The sequence below is a fragment of the Argopecten irradians genome, chromosome 13 (genome assembly GCF_041381155.1).
Source record: "Argopecten irradians isolate NY chromosome 13, Ai_NY, whole genome shotgun sequence".
NCBI lineage: Eukaryota > Metazoa > Mollusca > Bivalvia > Pectinida > Pectinidae > Argopecten > Argopecten irradians.
Genome location: NC_091146.1, coordinates 10,083,198 through 10,106,114, shown reverse-complemented (window position 1 = coordinate 10,106,114; position 22,917 = coordinate 10,083,198). Strand labels below are relative to the sequence as shown.

General features: G+C 37.6%; 2 protein-coding genes across 2 annotated transcripts; both read right to left on the bottom strand.

Annotated features, from left to right (window-relative positions):
- Positions 1-19,658: 19,658 nt before the first annotated feature.
- LOC138305588 (uncharacterized) lies at positions 19,659-20,945 on the bottom strand. The gene has a single exon (XM_069245890.1). The coding sequence runs from the start codon at positions 20,943-20,945 to the stop codon at positions 19,659-19,661; it is 1,287 nt and encodes a 428-aa protein (XP_069101991.1).
- Positions 20,946-21,312: 367 nt separating this feature from the next.
- Positions 21,313-22,549, bottom strand: LOC138305586 (uncharacterized). The gene is made up of 2 exons (XM_069245889.1): positions 22,270-22,549; positions 21,313-21,872 (listed from the first exon to the last, which is right to left on the bottom strand). Exons 1-2 carry the CDS (start codon positions 22,472-22,474, stop codon positions 21,313-21,315), a joined length of 765 nt encoding a protein of 254 aa, XP_069101990.1. The 5' UTR covers positions 22,475-22,549.
- Positions 22,550-22,917: the final 368 nt, after the last annotated feature.

The window sequence follows — 22,917 nt, the reverse complement described above, 5'->3', positions numbered from 1 at the left end:
TTAAAGTGGATTTACCACTAGTAACACATGAAAGATGACAACAGGCAACATTATTCATATGTCTTAGGCATATTGAATGATTTTATCTAAAATGATAGAAAATTTCCTGAAACGGAACTCGGAACTGGTTTCGAGTTCCCTTTGACTTAAACTTTGTTTGTTTGTTTGTTTGATTTATTAACGTCCTATTAACAGCTATGGTCATGTAGGGACGGCCTCCCATGTATGCGGTGTGTTGCGTGTATGTTGTGCGAGGTGCGTGTTTTGGGAGACTGCGGTATGTTAGTGTTGTGTCTTCTTGTATAGTGGAACTGTTGCCCTTTTTATAGTGCTATATCACTGAAGCATGCCGCCGAAGACACCAAGCAACACACCCCACCCGGTCACATTATACTGACAACGGGCGAACCAGTCGTCCCACTCCCTGTATGCTGAACGCTAAGCAGGAGCAGAAACTACCACTTTTATAGACTTTGGTGTGTCTCGGCCAGGGGACAGAACCCAGTGCCTTCCTCACAGGGGCGAACGCTCAACTCAAGGCCAAAAGTGAGGCGGTGCCAAGGGAGGCATTAGGAAAGATAAGTCAGTTAGGAAGAAGAGAAAAGATAAGATCCTAAATTTAGTCGCCTTTTACGATCATGCAATAGGGGCAGCAGGTACAATTCTAACGCCCTACTTGAAACGGAACTGGGAAATGGAAGTCGATCGAAAACTAAATTAAAGTGGATTTACCACTAGTAACCCATGAAAAATGACAACAGGCAACATTATTCATATGGATTAGGCATATTGAATTATTTTATCTAAAATGATAGAAAATTTCCTTAAACGGAACCGAGTTCCCTTTTACTTAAACGGAACTGGGAAATGGAAGTCGATCGAAAACTAAATTAAAGTGGATTTACCACTAGTAACTCATGAAAAATGACAACAGGCAACATTATTCATATGGATTAGGCATATTGAATTATTTTATCTAAAATGATAGAAAATTTCCTTAAACGGAACTCGGAACTGGTTCCGAGTTCCCTTTTACTTAAACGGAATTGGGAAATGGAAGTCGATCGAAAACTAAATTAAAGTGGATTTACCACTAGTAAACCATGAAAAATGACAACAGACAACATTATTCATATGTCTTAGGCATATTGAATGATTTAATCTAAAATGATAGAAAATTTCCTTAAACGGAATTCGGAACTCGGAACCAACTTCAGCCTCCCCTCTTATATATCATATTTAGAAGGAAAATGGGTCTCCAATGCTTTATTAAATTACGTGATTTGTTTTCTTACATGTAATAAGGCCGTGTCGTTATGGAAAGCTGGCCAACTGAGAAACCAATGTTTATAGATCTGGTTATAAAATTCGTTCATTTTTCAAAAAAGAAAAAAAAAAAAAAATAAGAAAGTACATTACCTGCTTCTGCAAGTCCTATAAGACATATGTACTGTATCAAAAATGTATACTATTAGCTTCAGATTCATCTAATTTTGGAACATTATACCAAATGTATTTCTTACACAATTTCTTCCTGCTCTATTATGATAGTATCATCTTTATGGAGACTTGGTATTATTTCAAACCAGACGAAATACGACGTAGATTTCTCGCCTTCCGGTAGCCATTTAGAACATAGATCGAATAATACTTACTATCATTTTTTTAACCGTATTGCTTCAAGCACTTTCACCTTAGCTTCTTATTCTTCATTTTGCTATTTGGACAGCTTTTTATGATTTCTATGGTTTTCGTAAGATCTTTATCTCAACATGCTACAGGTTCAATTTCTTTAAGTTTTTCAAAAACTTGACAAGAAGTAGTTTAGCGATTTCAGAATTGAGCCCATGTGACCTTGAATACAAGTCAAGGTCAATCATATTGATAAACTTGACAGCCATTTATGTCATTGTGTCAGAAAGCTACAGGCCTAATATTAGGTATCTAGGCTTTCTAGAACTTCACAAGAAGTCATTTGTAAATTTAAGGATTTTAGGCCCATGTGACCTTAAATGATGGTCAAGGTCAGTCATATTAACAAACTTGGTAGGCAATTATGTCAGCCTGTTACAGTAACGTTACAGACCTAATATTAGGTCTCTAGGCCTTCTAGAAATTCACAAGAAGTCATTTAAGATTTCAGGTTTTTTTCATGGACCGCCAAATTTGATTATGATACATGTATCGATATTTGGAATAGACCGCGAAGCGGTCCATGTAGCAAATATCGATACCTTACTCTAATTTATCCTTCGATAGAACCACCAGAGATATACTTAAATCCAGTCTTTATTGTTTTTTCAAAGGTCAATATTTACCCAATTTTGTGCTTATGACATTCATAAGGTTAACATTGAATTATGTCGTTTGGCTCAGACAGGCATTTGGAACAGCCACTCGAAGTAACGGGAATTCCCGCCAATTTATCAATGAAATACAAATAAAATGAGTTCCGTCTGATGAAGCATACAAATGTATGTAAAGGTTTACCGGTAAAAAACTATAAATAGTTTTATTCATTTGATGTAAAAAAATCAACAGTTTAATTTTAGGCTTTTGCATAGTATGGTTACAAACGTTTACACAATTCATAACGTGGCAGGACATTTAACGTACTTGTGACGCGGCGTCCGATTCAAACTGACTGCATCAAGGAGATGTGTGAAGAACATAGCTCTGCAGCATTACGATCTGACTTGAGCTCTACAATGATCAATTCACATTTAATATTACTTCACTACACGGATGTTGTAAGGGTTCTGTATTGAAACGTGTCATTTTTTCTACAAGCCAAGTCTATTAGAATAGTTGGAGTATACTCCTGTAAATCCAATGGACATAATCTTCGCATTCACAAACTCTTTGTTGGGGTTAATCTACTCTCACATATTGCTTAGTTTACCAACACACAAATAGATATCCTGTATCTTGTAATATCCTAATATTTTAGCACTTTTTGTTTATTTCTTAGGCATCTAAAAATCTTATTTATGGTCCACTACACTGATATTTCATATGTTAATATCCAGGTTGTTTTAAATACTTTATTTTCACAAGTTTCTTTCAGGTAAAGCATAGCAGATGTTTGTTTTACGCTATCCATTTCTCGAGCATTTTTTTCATTTTGTGTTTTTAAATATGCACGAAAACACTAAATCACACATTGTAAATCCCTTTCAGTTTCTAGATACATATGTACAATGTATCACTAATCATGTCAACACCAGTAAAGACGTTGTCCTGGTAGAGCAAGGCTGTGTCCATCCTCGGAATACATTTTAGAAATGAATAGTATTCGTTATAGAAGGGTGACTATGGGTATTTTAGGTTCACCACGTTTATATGTGATGAATGCATTGGTATGGTTGACTGCACTCATAAACACGTGAGTGAAAATGTGCATGTTTTGCCTGTTACTGGTATTACGTGATGAAAAGAATGATATGGATGAATGCACATTGTTGTTATTTTCAGCATATGCTACCCACCTGGTTTATAAAGTGATGAATGATTTGTATAGTAGGGTTTCATCAACACAAAAGGAACTGTTTAAAATGAGATATTAGCCTCTTTCTGTACTATATATGAAAGAGGGAACAGCACACGGCCCTAACGGATAGGGTTGTATGACTGTATTCCAACAGCGCGATGTATGGATGCGAGTTGTCTTCCTCAGACTTTCTGTGCATGGTTTCACCGTTTGGACCATCCATTCACTTAGTCCTTTTGATTGTAGATACATCGGTCTTGAGGTTAGAAGGTCAATGTCCCATGATTTGGCTAATTCTTTGAACTTTCAGGAGTAAGACGGCATATTGTCAGACATTACAGATTGTGGAATTATGTGACTGGCTGGGATTCGCTGTTTTGTTTTCCAATAGGCTTATTTCCGGGTATCTTGAGTAATAGTTCACTACCACGAGTAATAGTCCATGAATCCGTACACGAATAAGTCTATGCCTAGTTTTCGCCAGGCTCTCTCGGGCATTTCGTTAGGAATGAGAGGTAACTTTTTGTTTCTTCTTGAAACGGCTGCATGTTGAAAATTTACAGATGAAATCGTCAATTCCGCTGACATCCCTAGCCAGTTTAGAGTATCTCTTGCTCGGGATTTGTACTTTCCCATCCCTAGGTGGCACTCGTGAATCGTGGTGGGCAATTCCTTGCTAATTTCACGTGGAATTATTGGACGCTTAACACAGAATACCGAGTCCTTTAACTATGTGTATTTCGGCGCGGATGTTGAAGTACTGACGGATGGACGAGTGGGTTTCAGCATTGTTCTCTGACCATCCTGATTTGACGACACTTATGAGATTTTGTAACTCAGTATCTAACTCTGTCGGTTCCTGTTGCTTCAACTTTACTTTACCCCGCTGTTAGGGTGGCTACGAGACCTTCATCCGTCACGTTTATCGATTTTTGTTTGTTTGTTTGTTTGATTAACGTCCTATTAACAGCTATGGTCATGTAAGGACGGCCTCCCATGTATGCGGTGTGTTGCGTGTATGTTGTGCGAGGTGCGTGTTTTGGGAGACTGCGGTATAGTCATGTTGTGTCTTCTTGTATAGTGGAACTGTTGCCCTTTTTATAGTGCTATATCACTGAAGCATGCCGCCGAAGACACCAAGCAACACAACCCCACCCGGTCACATTATACTGACAACGGGCGAACCAGTCGTCCAACTCCCGTTATGCTGAGCGCTAAGCAGGAGCAGAAACTACCACTTTTATAGACTTTGGTGTGTCTTGGCCAGGGGACAGAACCCAGAACCTTCCTCACAGGGGCGAGCGCTCAACCAAAGGCCAAAAGTGAGGTGGTGTCAAGGGAGACTCTAGGAAGAACAAAGTAATTTAGGGAGAAAGAAAATATAAGATCCTAAATTTAGTCGCCTTTTACGATCATGCAATAGGGGCAGCAGATACAATTCTTACGCCCTACCTGTTTATCCATGATACTGAACATAAACGTCAGCGGCGACGTCTTTCGGAGACGGAATCCGAATATTCTTGCGCTGTATTTAAGTAGCGATGATCTAAACAAAGTGTCGATGCGCCATTTTTCTTTTCCACGATTACAAGTCTTTTTACCCATTCAATGGGTCATCGACTGAGGTGAGTACATCTTCCTTTTCTAGACTCGTTATTGTCTCCTTGAGTCTGTCCAGTAGACCAAATGCTACTTTACTGGGTGGTTGGACTTGCGGTTTGGCTGTTTTATCGATTTCGATTTGATATTCGATTTGAACTTTCCCATGCATTTGAACATTTCGCTGAACTCTTTAATTCTTTAAAACTGTTTAATTATTCCATAGTGAATTGTTTCTGCTCTTTGACGACATTGTCAACTCTTTCGACCAGTTTGAGCTTACACGCGTCGAGTCCTAGAACAGCTGGCGATTTCACGTCGACGACATACAAATGCACAATTTCGTCGTTTATGTCTGTGCCGATACGACCAACTGGTTTGAGTTTATATCCACCATAGACATTGCGCCTAGTATGTGTGATCATTAACGGTGGTTTGTTCGGAAGTTTGTCATAAACAGCTTTCGGTAAGGCATTAGCTTCTGCACCAGTTTCGAGTTTCAACTTGATCTTGTTTTTTTTAGGTCAAATGAAAGGAATCTCAAGTGACCTATTATAATCGCCTTCTGTCCGTCGTCGTGCGTCGACTTCTTCTCCGAAACCGCTGAAGCAATTTCAATGAAATTTTGCACAAACCTTCCAAGGCATAAGGCCAATCAAATTTGTGAATTATATGACCCCCACCTCCCAGGGGACTGTTGGAGGGGCCAAAAAGGGTAAAAATTGGCTAAAATTTCAAAAATCTTCTTCTCCACTCACAGATGTGGTAGAATCAAATACTCTTCATAGATAGAAATGTTTCAAGGCCCTCTACAAAAACTGTTAATTATATGGTTCTGGGGTCTGGGGAGGGGGTTTATTTAACTATAGTTTATATAGGGAAAACACATTTTTGAGCATCATTTGGTAATTTGTAATAGGAAATTAGTCAAATGTTGTCATAATTATCCCCATGAAATGGTAATTGAATCTTATTAACAAATTTTCAATGACTGACTCCCCAGTTGCCCCCAGTGGCCTTAGGGGCGGGGCCAAAAGGGGTCAAATAGGCTAAAACTCTGGAACTGGTAGAATCAATTACTCTTCATATATGGAAAAGTCTTAAGACCCTTTACAAAAATTGTGAGTTATATTAACCTGGGGTCTCAAATTTCTCCCTGGAGAGGGGGTCAAGTTTACTATAGTTTATATAAGAGAAACATATTTATGAACACTATTTGCTTAGTTTTCATAGGAAATTAGTCCCACTGGGTAAGAATTCTTAACCTGAAATAACATTTTAAAGTCATATCCATATTGGGCAAAAACCTTCTTTTGAATTCACAGATTTGATGGAACAAGATACTCTTCGTAGATTGAAAGGTTTTAAGGCTCTTGATAAGATTTTGAATTACTCGCCCTTGGAATCTCAGATTTTCCGCTGGGAGGGGGTCAAGTTTACTATAGTTTATATAGGAAAAAACACATTTATGAACATCACTTGCTTAGTTTTCATAGGAAATGAGTCAAACTGGGTTAGAATTATTAGCCTTAGATAGTATTTTAATATCTTATCAATATTGGTCCTAGGGACAGAGGGGCGGGGCCAAAAGAGGTCTAAATGGCTAAAATTTCAAAAAACTTTCTTCGGAATTCACAGATTTGATGGAACCAAATAATCTATATAGTATTTATGTGTCTTTGTTTCATTCTGGTTCCGCACTCAGATGACCGTTAAGACCCATGGGCCTCTTGTTTAATGACGTCACAAATTGGTCGATACTCCCCCCCCCTTTGACATTTTCCCAAAAAGGTGTACCTTTCCATCAATGTGTTTTAATGTGGATTATAGTATGCTGAGAATTTTTCATTTTTTTAAATTTTATCTTTGTCAGCTGCTTCATCAAACGTAAATGTTTTGAAAATGTCTAGGTCTTCTCCCATTGTGTGAAGCAAGATGGCTCAATGGGTGGCTTCGTCGTTTTCGTCGCCGCCCGATCGAGGCCTTCAAATAGAAATAAAATATTTGACTCAACCTTCTCCAGTTTTCTGACAGGTTACCTTTAAAAGTGAGAATCTCCTGAGGCTTCGGATGCTCCATTTCTTCTGATTTCTTGGCGGTTTCGTCATTTCTGACACCACGTAACATTGTAAACAACTAAGCCACGAGGTTTCTCGAACCACCGTGTAGTAATTACGTTAAAATTATTGGTCAATACATACAACAATAACATAGGATCCAACACTGGAACGTGAAGTCCGGGATGCTTAAAATAAATATGTGACATACAGATCTACGACTCCCGGAATGTTAGCATAAAATGTCATCGTTGTTTCAATCACTTCAATTATTGCTAAAATTATATTGATTATAAGCATTATAATAGTTTCAAGTGTAGGTTCAGCCTCGTTAATATTTTTGAAGCACCCAGACTTAGGTTGGGTAAGACTCGATAAGGTCACGGACTAGTAATTATAGTAATATATCGTTTTAGTTAAACTTATCCGATCCCTATCATATGTTTTCCATTTACATGCAATGGACATGGTATACATAATGGGGCCGCGGTGGCCGAGTGGTTCAGATGTCCCGACATATTAACACAAGCCCTCCACCTCTGGGATGCGGGTTCGAATCCCATGTGGGGCAGTTGCCAGGTACTGACCGCTGGTCGGTGGTTTTTCTCCGGGTACTCCAGCTTTCCTCCACCAACAAACCTGGCACGTCCTTACATGACCCTGGCTGTTAATAGGAAGTAAAAATAAACAAAACCAAAATCAATACATAAATGATGTACATCTTGTTATGAACGATAAAGTGTTGCTGACACAAACATTAAGACGTCATCGGAATGTGAACAACTGTAGATTATGCAACATTGTGTGTTCAAACCTATTTTGATAGGCCTACATAGATTATTGACCTAAATACAGATAAACATATCCAGCTAGAATACAGATAAACATAGGCTTGAGTCGCTAATTTGTGAAATGACTAAATGATAATGACTGATCAAAGTTAAACTTTGTACGGGGCGTTATTTGACTAAGCGTAACATTGTGTAACAGGCTAAAAAAGCGGACTGAAGTGAGATTTAAACGACCCAACTTACAGTCGTAAGTATATATTTCAAAATAATAAATTTATTTAATGAGTTTAGCGGTAAAAAGTTAATTATCCCAATCAGTCCTCATCAATCCCCATCAAGATCATTAAGTATTTCTTATGTTAGAAAATTTTAATATTTGGGCCTTTAAAACGTCATGTTATTAAAATGGGAAACCAAATGTACATTGTAGCTGTTAAACTAGAATGTGGTATAAAATCTGTACTATTCTGATTTGCTGACATGGCTTTTAGTGAAATTACTTTTTTCTTAGTGTGACGTCATATTTTATCAACGTAATCTATGATCGATTGACGTCATACTGTTCTGGTCTGACCGCCACTCTAGATCTATGAACAAACTGCGGTTAAGGATGTATTCTGAGGTTTCAGTTCCGTTGAAGTCTCGTTTCGACATAGATCAAAGAAGTTATGAGATTTTCATATACAATTTATCAATATCTGTAGCAAGTAGCGAATTGCAAGTTGCTATTTTCAGTAGATATTTTACACCGGGATTTTAAGAAATCGACCATTTGGCGGTCATTTTGAAATTGTGTATTTTTTCGCTATGATTAGAGCCACAGTTTTACCATTTTTTACTGAAATTGTTTTTACTAAAATCATCACTGCGCCAGCATTTTTAGCTGTATCGAGCTATTTTTTGCTGTAAATCTTTACTAGGTTTGTGGTAAATAAAAAATTGAGCGTAAATGTGTGAAATGATTCACTTTTGTCACTTTAGTTTTACATTTCATGGTAATTTTAGCACTTTTACTTTTTTCCTTAAGGATGTACTCCTCTGAGAAGTCAAAATGTTCTTGTTTTAAACATTTTTTCCCTCATAGGTTTTCGGAAATAGGAGTTCATAAGAAAATGGAAGACAAAAAATTAGTCCTTGTGCTCGTTTTTGAGCTATTGCCACTCAAAGATACCTAATTGACAAAATATTTGATTTTATGGGAATTTTGCCGGTTTGACCATATACAAGATATTAAAAGCCATAATTTCCTAATGAAAAGTTTGATATGTATTTATGTTTGTAGAATTGATTTTCCAGTAGTCTTCTTTAAAACTATACCAGTTTTGATTTATGAGACTAATATTTTTTTCTTAGAATGACAACATATGCTACCCCTACCCCTTAATTTTGAGCAACACAATTTGCCATTTTCAGCCATTTTTGCCAAATTAAACCCTTCATAGAAAAAGTTTATAGCAAAAAATTCCTTTAAACTTTCAAGATAGTGGTAAAATGGCCGTCAACCTGACCCGGATAACTATTAGCGCGGAAAAACGACATAAGGACCACAAGAGGGGGAATCAAACGAAGCGTCAAACAAGTAAATACGTTTGTTTTCACCTGATGTTTGTTTATGTCAAAACCAGTTTTTGTAGGCTGCCGTATTTTCAGTGTAGCGAATAGACATTTTCGTTTGCAAAAATGTTCTCGATCGTGTCCGACTAAGGGAAATTCGTCAATTTTTCAAGTTTCGAGGCTGTTTGTGAAAAAAAGTAGAGTACTTCAGTACAACACTTTTACCCAATTTTACATCACAGAGGAGTTCCTTACTTTTCTCTAAATATTAGTCTATAGTGGGTCTTTGACTTACCAGCGTGCTAAATACCTATGGTTTGACTGACAGCGATCCGTCAAGTAACTCACATGTGTGGAATAAATACTTTATTCAACAATTACTTGTTTCGTAACCTCTATTGTTACTATAGTACGTGTGATCAATCCTCTTTATAAACACGCTAGGTGATGAACACATATACGTGTACGTTGGTATCCCCTTGTGGAATATGACCTTCCGGTCAATTGATTGTTAAAAATAATTAAGTTGGCACGAATTACTTTTTGAATAATAGAATAACGTCGTATCAGTGTCATCTTAGTACAAATATTTGAAATACAAACTATGGCCACATTGTCGGAATCCTACTCCCCCAACTTAAAGGAAATATCGCCTCAAAATACTGTTAATCCGAATTCTTCTTCGTCTGCATATTACATCTCACTTTCTGATTGGTCGATGATTTCGATATTCGTCTGTGAAAAAAAATTAAAATCCGAGAATGGCACGAAAACTCAATAGCGATATTGACGTTGCGTTGCGTATTAAATTATACGTTTAAATCTACTTTAAGCAAACGCTTCGTGTGTTACCATTACGAATGGTTATATACAAATGTAGAATGATACTCGAATATTTTTAATGTCACATTATGACCGTATTTTCCCGCAAAATTTCGAAGTATTACCACTAAAATTATAAAGGTTTAAATATTTAATTTTCATTTTTCAGACTAAATCGATATTCATATTCCTTAAAACAATGATGTCATTTATGCAACAATGTGTGTTCAAACCTATTTTGATAGGCTTTTTGTTTGTTTGTTTGTTTGTTTGATTACTTAACGTCCTATTAACAGCTATGGTCATGTAAGGACGGCCTTCCATGTTAGATTATTGACCTAAATACAGATAAACATATCCAGCTAGAGAAGGTTTACGGTGGCTTGGGTATGTGATTTGTGCTACTAAAGGATAACGACTGATCAAAGTTAAACTTTGTACGGGGCGTTATTTGACTAAGCATAACATTGCGTAACAACTTAACAAAGCGAACTGAAGAGAGATTTAAACGACCCAACTTACAGTCGTGAGTATATATTTCAAAATAACAAATTTATTTATTGAGTTTAGAGGTAAAAAGTTAATTATCCCAATCAGTGCTCATAAATCCCCATCAAGATCATTCATTGTGAGAAAAGCTACATAGGCCCATTTCCTTTTCGAAAACACCTTTTATTTTTTAATTTCTAAAATGGGAATGTAAAAGGAGATAGACGATTTTGTAGAGTCAAATTATGAACAGTTTAATTAAAATAGATCAAATGTTAATTTTCATAACGAGGGTCGTCTTATGTCTCGTGCCATCGTTAGGTGACTACGCCAGACGGCAAAACAGCGAAATGAATCTTCACGTTTTAAGTCCCAGTGTCCGTATCGTCTGATTTTTTTCATGATTTAGAAGAATTTTGAAAAAGAACCCTGTTGCAAATCATGCAGAGACAGGACTAAGTTGAAGTCAAGATCAACGACGTTGTAACGTCGTTGCCGAGAACACCATGTGATTACCGTAACCACGTAACGTCTTTCTGAACTCTTCCGAGAACGGGTCATGAACTTTCCGACTTTTATTCCGCATCAATCGTAACTTCTATGGCGACCAGTTTAAAATGAAGGCATTTTAAAAGTATCGACTTTCAACAATTGCCGAACCAAAGTTTTTAAGAAATCATTATAAATATCCCTTGATATGATTTAATTTCAGCTACATATCTACAAATACCAAAAATATCGGGGTCGAATCTAACTTGATTTTTTGCTTCATATATTTCGCAGGATATCTTGCTTTTATTTAGTGTTGTAACGTCATCTCGCGCTATCTATATCTAATTCTTTCTTATGTTATTAATCTTAAGAAAATTTTAATTTTTTTGGGCCTTTAAAACGTCAAGTTACCAAAATGGAAAACCAAATATACATTGTAGCTATTGAACTAGAACATGGTAAAAGAATTGTACTATTCTGAATTGCTGACATGGCTTTCAGTGAAATTACTTTTTTCTCAGTGTGACGTCATATTTTATCAACGTCATCAATGATAGATTGACGTTATGCTGTTCTGCTCTGACCGCCACTCTAGATCTATGAACAAACTGCGGTTAAGGATGTATTCTTCTGAGGTTTCAGTCCCGTTGAAGTCTCGTTTCGACATAGATCAAAGAAGTTATGAGATTTTCAAATACAATTTATCAAAATCTGTAGCAAGTATGCTATTTTTAGTAGATTTTTTTTACCACCGGGATTTTAAGAAATCGACCATTAAGCGGCCATTTTGAAATTGTGTATTTTTTCGCTATGAGAGGGCCACAGTTTTACCATTTTTTACTGAAATTGTTTTTACTTAAATCATCACTGCGCCAGAATTTTTAGCTGCATCGAGCTAATTATTGCTGTAAATCTTTACTAGGTTCGTGGTAAATAAAATATTGGGCATAAATGTGTGAAATGATTCACTTTTGTCACTTTATTTTTTATATTTCATGGTAATTTTAGCACTTTTACTTTTTTCCTTAAGGATGTACTCCTCTGAGAAGTCAAAATTTTCTTGTATTAAACAATTTTTCCCATATAGATTTTTGGAAATAGGAGTTCATACCTAGGAGAAAATGGAAGAAAAAACATATGTCGGTGTGCATCGTTTTTGAGCTATTGTCACTCAAAGATACCTAGTTGACAAAATATTTGATTTTATGGGAATTTTGCCGTTTTGACCATATACAAGATATTAAAGTCATAATTTCTTAATGAAGCGTTTGATATATATGGATGTTTGTAGAATTTATTTTCCAGTAGTCTTCTTTAAAACTATACCAGTTTTGATTTATGAGACTGATATTTTTTTCTTAGAATGACAACATATGCTACCCCTACCCCTTACTTTTGAGCAACACAATTCGCCATTTTCAGCCATTTTTTGCCAAATTAAACCCTTCATAGAAAAAGTTTATAGCAAAATATTCCTTTAAACTTTCAAGATAGTGGTAAAATGGCCGTCAACCTGACACGGATAACTATTAGCGCTGAAAAACGACATAAGGACCACAAGAGGGGGAATCAAAAGAAGCGTCAAACAAGTAAATACGTTTGTTTTCACCTGATGTTTGTTTATGTCAAAGACAGTTTTGTAGGCTGTCGTATTTTCAGTGTAGCGAATAGACATTTTCGTTTGCAAAAATGTTCTCGATCGTGTCCGACTAAGGGAAATTCGTCATTTTTTCAAGTTTCGAGGCTGTTTGTGAAAAAAGTAGACTAGTTCAGTACAACACTTTTACCCAATTTTGGCATCACGGAGGAGTTCCTTACTTTTCTCTAAATATTATTAGTCTATAGTGGGTCTCTGACTTACCAGCGTGCTAAATACCTATGGTTTGACTGACAGCGATGTTTCGTAACCTCTATTGTTACTATAGTACGTGTTATCAATACTCTTTATAAACACGCTAGGTGATGAACACATATACGTGTACGTTGGTATCCCCTTGTGGAATATGACCTTCCGGTCAATTGATTGTTAAAAATAATTAAGTTGGCACGAATTACTTTTTGAATAATTGAATAACGTCGTATCAGTGCCATCTTAGTACAAATATTTGAAATACGAACTAATTTTGATACTAAATCCTCCTCCCCCAACTTAAAGGAAATATCGCCTCAAAATACTGTTAATCCGAATTCTTCTTCGTCTGCATATTACATCTCACTTTCTGATTGGTCGATGATTTCGATATTCGTCTGTGAAAAAAAATTAAAATCCGAGAATGGCACGAAAACTCAATAGCGATATTGACGTTGCGTTGCGTATTAAATTATACGTTTAAATTTACGTTAAGCAAACGCTTCGTGTGTTACCATTACGAATGGTTATATACAAATGTAGAATGATACTCGAATATTTTTAATGTCACATTATGACCGTATTTTCCCGCAAAATTTCGAAGTATTACCACTAAAATTATAAAGGTTTAAATATTTAATTTTGATTTTTCAGACTAAATCGATATTCATATTCCTTAAAACAATGATGTCATCATAGGCTTTTTGTTTGTTTGTTTGTTTGTTTGATTACTTAACGTCCTATTAACAGCTATGGTCATGTAAGGACGGCCTTCCATGTTAGATTATTGACCTACATACAGATAAACATATCCAGACTAAATCGATATTTTTTATATTCCTTAAAAGCTACATAGGCCCATTTCCTTTTCGAAAACACCTTTTATTTTTTAATTTCTAAAATGGGAATGTAAAAGGAGATAGACGATTTTGTAGAGTCAAATTATGAACAGTTTAATTAAAATAGATCAAATGTTAATTTTCATAACGAGGGTCGTCTTATGTCTCGTGCCATCGTTAGGTGACTACGCCAGACGGCAAAACAGCGAAATGAATCTTCACGTTTTAAGTCCCAGTGTCCGTATCGTCTGATTTTTTTCATGATTTAGAAGAATTTTGAAAAAGAACCCTGTTGCAAATCATGCAGAGACAGGACTAAGTTGAGGTCAAGATCAACGACGTTGTAACGTCGTTGCCGAGAACACCATGTGATTACCGTAACCACGTAACGTCTTTCTGAACTCTTCCGAGAACGGGTCATGAACTTTCCGACTTTTATTCCGCATCAATCGTAACTTCTATGGCGACCAGTTTAAAATGAAGGCATTTTAAAAGTATCGACTTTCAACAATTGCCGTACCAAAGTTTTTAAGAAATCATTATAAATATCCCTTGATATGATTTAATTTCAGCTACATATCTACAAATACCAAAAATATCGGGGTCGAATCTAACTTGATTTTTTGCTTCATATATTTCGCAGGATATCTTGCCTTTATTTAGTGTTGTAACGTCATCTCGCGCTATCTATATCTAATTCTTTCTTATGTTATTAATCTTAAGAAAATTTTAATTTTTTTGGGCCTTTAAAACGTCAAGTTACCAAAATGGAAAACCAAATATACATTGTAGCTGTTGAACTAGAACGTGGTAAATGTACTATTCTGAATTGCTGACATGGCTTTCAGTGAAATTACTTTTTTCTTGGTGTGACGTCATATTTTATCAACGTCATCAATGATAGATTGACGTCATGCTGTTCTGCTCTGACCTCCACTCTAGATCTATGAACAAACTGCGGTTAAGGATGTATTCTTCTGAGGTTTCAGTCCCGTTGAAGTCTCGTTTCGACATAGATCAAAGAAGTTATGAGATTTTCAAATACAATTTATCAAAATCTGTAGCAAGTATGCTATTTTTAGTAGATTTTTTTACACCGGGATTTTAAGAAATCGACCATTAAGCGGCCATTTTGAAATTGTGTATTTTTTCGCTATGAGAGGGCCACAGTTTTACCATTTTTTACTGAAATTGTTTTTACTTAAATCATCACTGCGCCAGAATTTTTAGCTGCATCGAGCTAATTATTGCTGTAAATCTTTACTAGGTTCGTGGTAAATAAAATATTGGGCATAAATGTGTGAAATGATTCACTTTTGTCACTTTATTTTTTATATTTCATGGTAATTTTAGCACTTTTACTTTTTTCCTTAAGGATGTACTCCTCTGAGAAGTCAAAATTTTCTTGTAATAAACAATTTTTCCCATATAGATTTTTGGAAATAGGAGTTCATACCTAGGAGAAAATGGAAGAAAAAACATATGTCGGTGTGCATCGTTTTTGAGCTATTGTCATTCAAAGATACCTAGTTGACAAAATATTTGATTGTATGGGAATTTTGCCGTTTTGAACATAAACAAGATATTAAAGTCATAATTTCTTAATGAAGCGTTTGATATATATGGATGTTTGTAGAATTTATTTTCCAGTAGTCTTCTTTAAAACTATACCAGTTTTGATTTATGAGACTGATATTTTTTTCTTAGAATGACAACATATGCTACCCCTACCCCTTAATTTTGAGCAACACAATTTGCCATTTTCAGCCATTTTTGCCAAATTAAACCCTTCATAGAAAAAGTTTATAGCAAAAAATTCCTTTAACTTTCAAGATAGTGGTAAAATGGCCGTCAACCTGACCCGGATAACTATTAGCGCTGAAAAACGACATAAGGACCACTAGAGGGGGAATCAAAAGAAGCGTCAAACAAGTAAATACGTTTGTTTTCACCTGATGTTTGTTTATGTCAAAGACAGTTTTGTAGGCTGTCGTATTTTCAGTGTAGCGAATAGACATTTTCGTTTGCAAAAATGTTCTCGATCGTGTCCGACTAAGGGAAATTCGTCATTTTTTCAAGTTTCGAGGCTGTTTGTGAAAAAAGTAGACTAGTTCAGTACAACACTTTTACCCAATTTTGGCATCGCGGAGGAGTTCCTTACTTTTCTCTAAATATTAGTCTATAGTGGGTCTCTAACTTACCAGCGTGCTAAATACCTATGGTTTGACTGACAGCGATGTTTCGTAACCTCTATTGTTACTATAGTACGTGTTATCAATACTCTTTATAAACACGCTAGGTGATGAACACATATACGTGTACGTTGGTATCCCCTTGTGGAATATGACCTTCCGGTCAATTGATTGTTAAAAATAATTAAGTTGGCACGAATTACTTTTTGAATAATAGAATAACGTCGTATCAGTGCCATCTTAGTACAAATATTTGAAATACGAACTAATTTGATACTAAATCCTCCTCCCCCAACTTAAAGGAAATATCGCCTCAAAATACTGTTAATCCGAATTCTTCTTCGTCTGCATATTACATCTCACTTTCTGATTGGTCGATGATTTCGATATTCGTCTGTGAAAAAAAATTAAAATCCGAGAATGGCACGAAAACTCAATAGCGATATTGACGTTGCGTTGCGTATTAAATTATACGTTTAAATCTACTTTAAGCAAACGCTTCGTGTGTTTACCATTACGAATGGTTATATACAAATGTAGAATGATACTCGAATATTTTTAATGTCACATTATGACCGTAATTTCCCGCAAAATTTCGAAGTATTACCACTAAAATTATAAAGGTTTAAATATTTAATTTTCATTTTTCAGACTAAATCGATATTCATATTCCTTAAAACAATGATGTCATTTATGCAACATTGTGTGTTCAAACCTATGAATATATTCCAATTGATACATCACTCGAGTGGCATTGTCATAGGTTAAGTATTGGGTAGAATCCGTTTATGACAATAACACACCAGTGGGGTATCACTTTTTTTTTTTTTTTTTTTTTTTTTTTTTACTGTCCCGCCATTTTAATCCGACAGAACAGCAAATAACCGCAACCATCTCACTACCTGTCCTCTCTGGCGTCCAAAACGAAAGATCTCGTCAATGACCACTTCTCGCGATATTTCACTTGGAATATGAATATATTCCAATTGATACATCACTCGAGTGGCATTGTCATAGGTTAAGTATTGGGTAGAATCCGTTTACTATAACACACCAATTCTGTGTCACTTCCATAACACCTCCACAATACCCAACACTTATAATTTTAATCTCCCCCAATACTTAACTAATTAATGTTTACAAATGAGACAACACGCATATTCTTGTTTCTCTTTCTTTTATTATAAATGCAAACAATTTCATTGTCTGATAAACATCACAGAAATACATTTATGACTAGAAAACCTCACACTTTACATTCCCTCCACACTAATGATTTCTCACATACAAGGTATAGGTATTTCGAAGCCTGATATTGCTCAATTACCCCTTAACTCAAATTATACCTTACCTATCAACTATATGGAATGATAAACTGATATAACACCTAATGAATACATAACCATGGTTAGGATAACTTTCCAATCATGGAATAAGTAACATAATAAATTCACAAATCCTGCTAAGAGACAAAGATCAGAATGCCTTAGGGAGTTGAGCTGTTGTTCCTACTGCCTTGTACATGCCTTCTGCTTTATCGGCTGACATAGAAATGTTGGCGAATAGAGAGGATACTGAGCACGAGTCAACAATCCTGGCCAGCTCGGTATACCTATCCAAACTCTTATTGGAGAACCATCCCACATGCCCCATAACATCCGCTGCCTGACTTGCTGCCCCAGACAACGATAGAGTAATAGCACAACCCCTCCGTAAACTGTGTGGGGTCTCCCCCGCGTCTATATTAAGATGTCGTAAGTAGACTTTTAGTCGCTCATACACCACCGAATACGATAAAGGACAATCACTCAGGACAGATGTTCTAGCTCTATCAACAGGACGAAACAAATAACCTGTTCTCAAATCTACACCCATTTTACCAGCTTCGGTCACATACTCCCTAATAGCTTTAACTGGACAGACTATTGGATTATTAACGGTCTTGACCGCAAATGTATTGACCCTACCATTCCCCAAAGTCTTCCCTACACTATGACGAAACAAATATCCTCCATCTGGCAGATCTCGTACCTCCTGTGCCAAGACTTTACCTAGATCACTTGCCCTATCTCCTGCAAAATACTGTAGCAAGAAAAATGCTCGATCCCTTTTGAGAATAAATGTCTCACTTATCCTAAGTTCCATATGATCTAAGCACGCCAGAATATACTCAGAGATGAGCTCTAACTTCCCTAAAAAACATTGGTATGGCTTGTCTCTGTTCAACAATGTGCTACCGCCTGTTCTTCCTGTACCGCCTTCACGTATTTGCTTACAACCTCACTATCCACAGGGTTACCCATCCCCGCGAACTCATCATATTTTTCCCCTACGCCCGATTTGCTTATCAAATATGCTTGCTAATTTTCCCAGGATTGTCTTAACACTACTACCCACGGCTAGCCTCTTTGGGCATGGACAATCTGCATTAGACTCACCCAAATGTTCACAATCTATGCTGTGAACTTTTGTTTTCCCTTTCTTATCCTTATAAACCAAAAAACTGACAATGTCATCTGGTGTGGCTTGACCTAAATTCCCTCTCCCAAACTCGCTAAGGAAATTGGCCAACTCCTTTCCCAACATTCTTTTCTGCCTGCTGTACTTTGTATTTTCGACCAGTGATTCCAGATACTTAAGCCTGCTCTGGATCTGTAATAATTCACCCCTCTTGAGGTCCTCCTTTTCTGAAGAATATACCTGCAAAGTATGATCAGAAACTCAGCCTAAACGCTAAAAAGAGCCCATCTTAATCCTTTCTTATCCTGTACAAAACCATGCTTTGAAGGTATCATTACTGTATCCCTACTGCCTACGGTACCCAAAACAAATGACGATACCTCATGCGAAGTTATCAAAGGCCACCAAACTGGCCTAGGAGTGGTCGCTGGTACCACCATTGTGCATTCCCGAACACCCCTACCTTTCAAAAAATTCAAGAGAGGCAAGATGAGATTAAATGGTGGGAAAACATAAGGGTTTCCTTCCTGCTCTACACTTTGTGCAAACACATTCGTTCCCGCCGACTCTGGAGTGGGAAAAGGTGAAAAATGTCTAAGCTTCACCCCCTCCTCTGACCTCATTACATTAGAGTCAAGGGCCATGAGGTCAACAGTATGCGGCCCAAAACACCCCTGCAATGTACTCCATGCGCTCTCAGACAGTTTACAGTCCTGGTATGACAGGGAACGGGAAGGTAAATCTGCGGGGTTATCTTTAGAGGGGACATATGACAACCTGAGGTCTACGTTGTGAGAGTAGGTAAACTGGTAAATGTCCTTCACAGCCCTATTTAACTCTGGATCCTTCCTACCCTGCCTACTCCAAACCCCTACTACTGCCATGTTGTCTACATACGCATCTACTCTATGATCCTGCACCTCCCCCTCCAGTGCTTGTAATGACTTCAAGAGAGCATAGGCCTCCTTGATATGTATAGGCCTGGAGTCCCCTTCCTCCCAGAAGTCACCCATTTCTATAGTTTTTAACCATTCAACTTTAGAAAAGCTCCCCACTTATAAAGAGAAGCGTCTGTGGCCAACACTAACTGAAGGTGTCTCTCCGACCTCCAAGTCATACAACCTTCCCAGTTATCGAGAAATTTCCAATGCAACAACTCCTGACGCAGATACTCATCTATTCTCACCAGCCGGCTACTCCTCAAACCTACCGAGATTGACCTATTGACCTCTACAGTATACAGCTTGGCTGCTGGAACTGCCAATACCATGGATACACATTTGCCAGCAAATCTCTGAAGACTCTTCACATCCACTGCGACAGATCTCAGGATTTCTTCGCGCAGTTCAATAAATCTCTGCTTTTTCTTCTCTGGGAGGATAAAAGCCTGTCTGACCGAATCAACCCCCATACCCAGAAACTCCATGAACTGTGTTGGGATAAAAGTACTCTTGTTTAATCCTAAGGTATAACCTAGCCTAGTAAGTACCTGACACACCATATACACCCCACAGGCTGCTCTTTCCATATGACCTTTGACCTGATCTAATTTTTCACCGATCCACCTATCATCTATATACTGGAGAATGGGAACCCCCAAAGACCTGCAGTAACCAGTAGCCACCATGCCAATAGATTGATAAATAAATGCACTTGCCTTGAAGCCAAAGGGTAGTGTAGTGTAAACAAAAAACCACCCCCCAAATTGCACCCCAAAGTATTTCTGACTATTCTCATGCAACAACACATGGTCGTAACCTGACTTATCATCGACTGAAGTCATATAAGTATCCCTCTCTACTAAACGCGGGATATCCTTAAGTGTATCCAACTGAAAGGGGGAATCCTTAATCCATTGGTTTAAGAACCTTTCATCATGGCATAGCCTGGGTTTTGAAGGTTCTACAGTCAAAGGAAGGACCAAGTGTGGGGGGTCACATTCTCCTACTTTCCCAACCACTCGCAAAGACCCATTCTTTACCCTATCAGTCAACGACTGCACCACAAAATCTGAAAACTTCTCACAGCTAGGAGAATTTTCAAAATAAGCCGACGGTGGCATAGGAGAGTTATATGCTTTCCCTTTAAAATTTCCCTTAAATGGCCTAAAGAAACCATGAATGTCCACCCCACTCTGTAACCAATCTCTAACCTCCTCCGTTGGACTAATTTTTTCCCATTCTGCCATACATTCATGAATCCTTCCCGGTTTGAAGCTCCCTTGGTCTCTCAGCGGAAGTTGATCCAAACTAAAAGTTTTCCCTTCCAAATTCACTTCCTCTGCACGAGTAATCAAAGTTGAGGGCTGCATTACCTCCCCTCTGTAGTTCACCCAACCTTGCTCCGAGACCCCCCTCAAAATGGGGTTCGAAAGCACAGTCTAATTCCCATAGTGGAACCTTGGGGATGGAAATACCCTTCCTACTCCCCATGCCTGTTCTCTGTAACGAAAACATATACGTATAATATATATATAAACTACAGAGAGAGGTAATCCAGCCCTCAACCTGCGTGAAGTAAGAATTCTTCACTAGGGTTTCAGTGCCCCTAGGTTAAGGAAAAAGATTTAACCTCAAAATCAAGGAGATAAATAAATGAACCAGATAAAAATTTAAATGACACACTACCTACTGTGCCATAAAATGTTAATAAAATCTTACGTAAGTAATGCAAAATAACTACTTGGTATCTGCCTTCTCACCCAACTTTGGACATTTCGCCACATAATGCCCCTTCTTCTTACAATAATGACATACACCCAACTTTCTCATCCCAACATTCTGCCCCACTCCCAACCTGGGAGGAGGATATGGGGCTATGGGGAAACCCCCTTGCTGCCCCCATCCTGGCCAAAACGGTGGACCATACTGCCCTGGAAACTGACCCAACATTTGACCTTGGTACCACCCACTCATTTTCTCTTTTTCGTGAACACCCTCACTTGCAATATTGTATTTCTGGTGTTTGGACCATTCGGCAACAGCACTAGATATTCTCTTGTCCTCTTTGGACCCAAACAACTTCTGACATAAACCACACAAATCTGAGCTACTCTCAAAACGCCTGCACGCTTGCAAGGCTTTACAGTAATAGTCCAACTCTGGGCAAGCAGTCCTGGTGGCGATATCAACCAATGACTCCACCGCCGCAATCAATACTGCTGGTGTGGTAAGTCTGGGTCTGCCTGCCAGGATGGATATCTGTCTCAACGCATCAGTCACCTGTAGCTCGTGTCTGTCTTTACGTAGACCGGCCAATGTCTCCTCCACAGCCTTCATCCTTCCTTCAACAGATTCCTGCCTCGCAGTGCCCTCTATAACAAAGTTCAAAAATGCGTATCTTCAGAAAATTATTTATACGCAAGAATAAAATAAATAATGAATATTGGACCCTCAATTTTTTTTTTTTTTTTTTTTAAACAAACATGCTTACCCTCATTACCAGTGTCTCCTGAGCCCACACCTGTGGGAGGTGAAGGAGACACCTGCTTCATACTGTGTGTCCCTGTGTCCAAAATGGGTGTCAGAGCAGTGGCCCTCGGGGCCCCAATCTCGTTAGCCAAGTGGATAGCTATGTGCATCAAAATCATAGCCACCGCTTTACTGGTCTATAATTATACTTTTCCAGTGTAGTACTGGTAATAGTCCTCAATGACTCTCCTGTGAGGTTTTGGAATTCCGCCTCATGCTCGCTTAGCGCATACTTGTCCAGTTGGTGATCCCTCTTCAATCGAGCTAAATTTGGTATATCAATATGTTCCATGTCATACTCCTTCAGACGCAGCGCCAGGGGCAACAAATTCTTTCCCACCAGCGAATGCCTTGCCTTCAAAACCACCATCTACAATATAGCAACAGGCACATATGAATTATAAAGCGATGAACATAGAGAAAAACAAATGCACTCTACAACACCACCAACGTCAATATCCATATGCCTACTGGCCTGAAAATTTTATATGTAATTACATAAGTACAAACCAAATATGTAATTACATAAGTACAAACCAAATCATACCCAACACTAACAAAATATAGGGTATCTTAACACAGTGACAGTCCAAACATATGACTGCATATCAAACCAATACTTCAAATACACCTTTGAGACGTCCCCCCAACCCCAAATCACAGCTGGGTAACCAACCCTAACAAGCATTGTGTAAACCCTACCAAATGTCCTAGTGATAATAAAAGCCATAGACTAAAGGCAAACATAAATAGAGTTATGCTAAAACCAAAATATCCATTACCTAGTCCTACTGACTGATCATAACCTAAAGA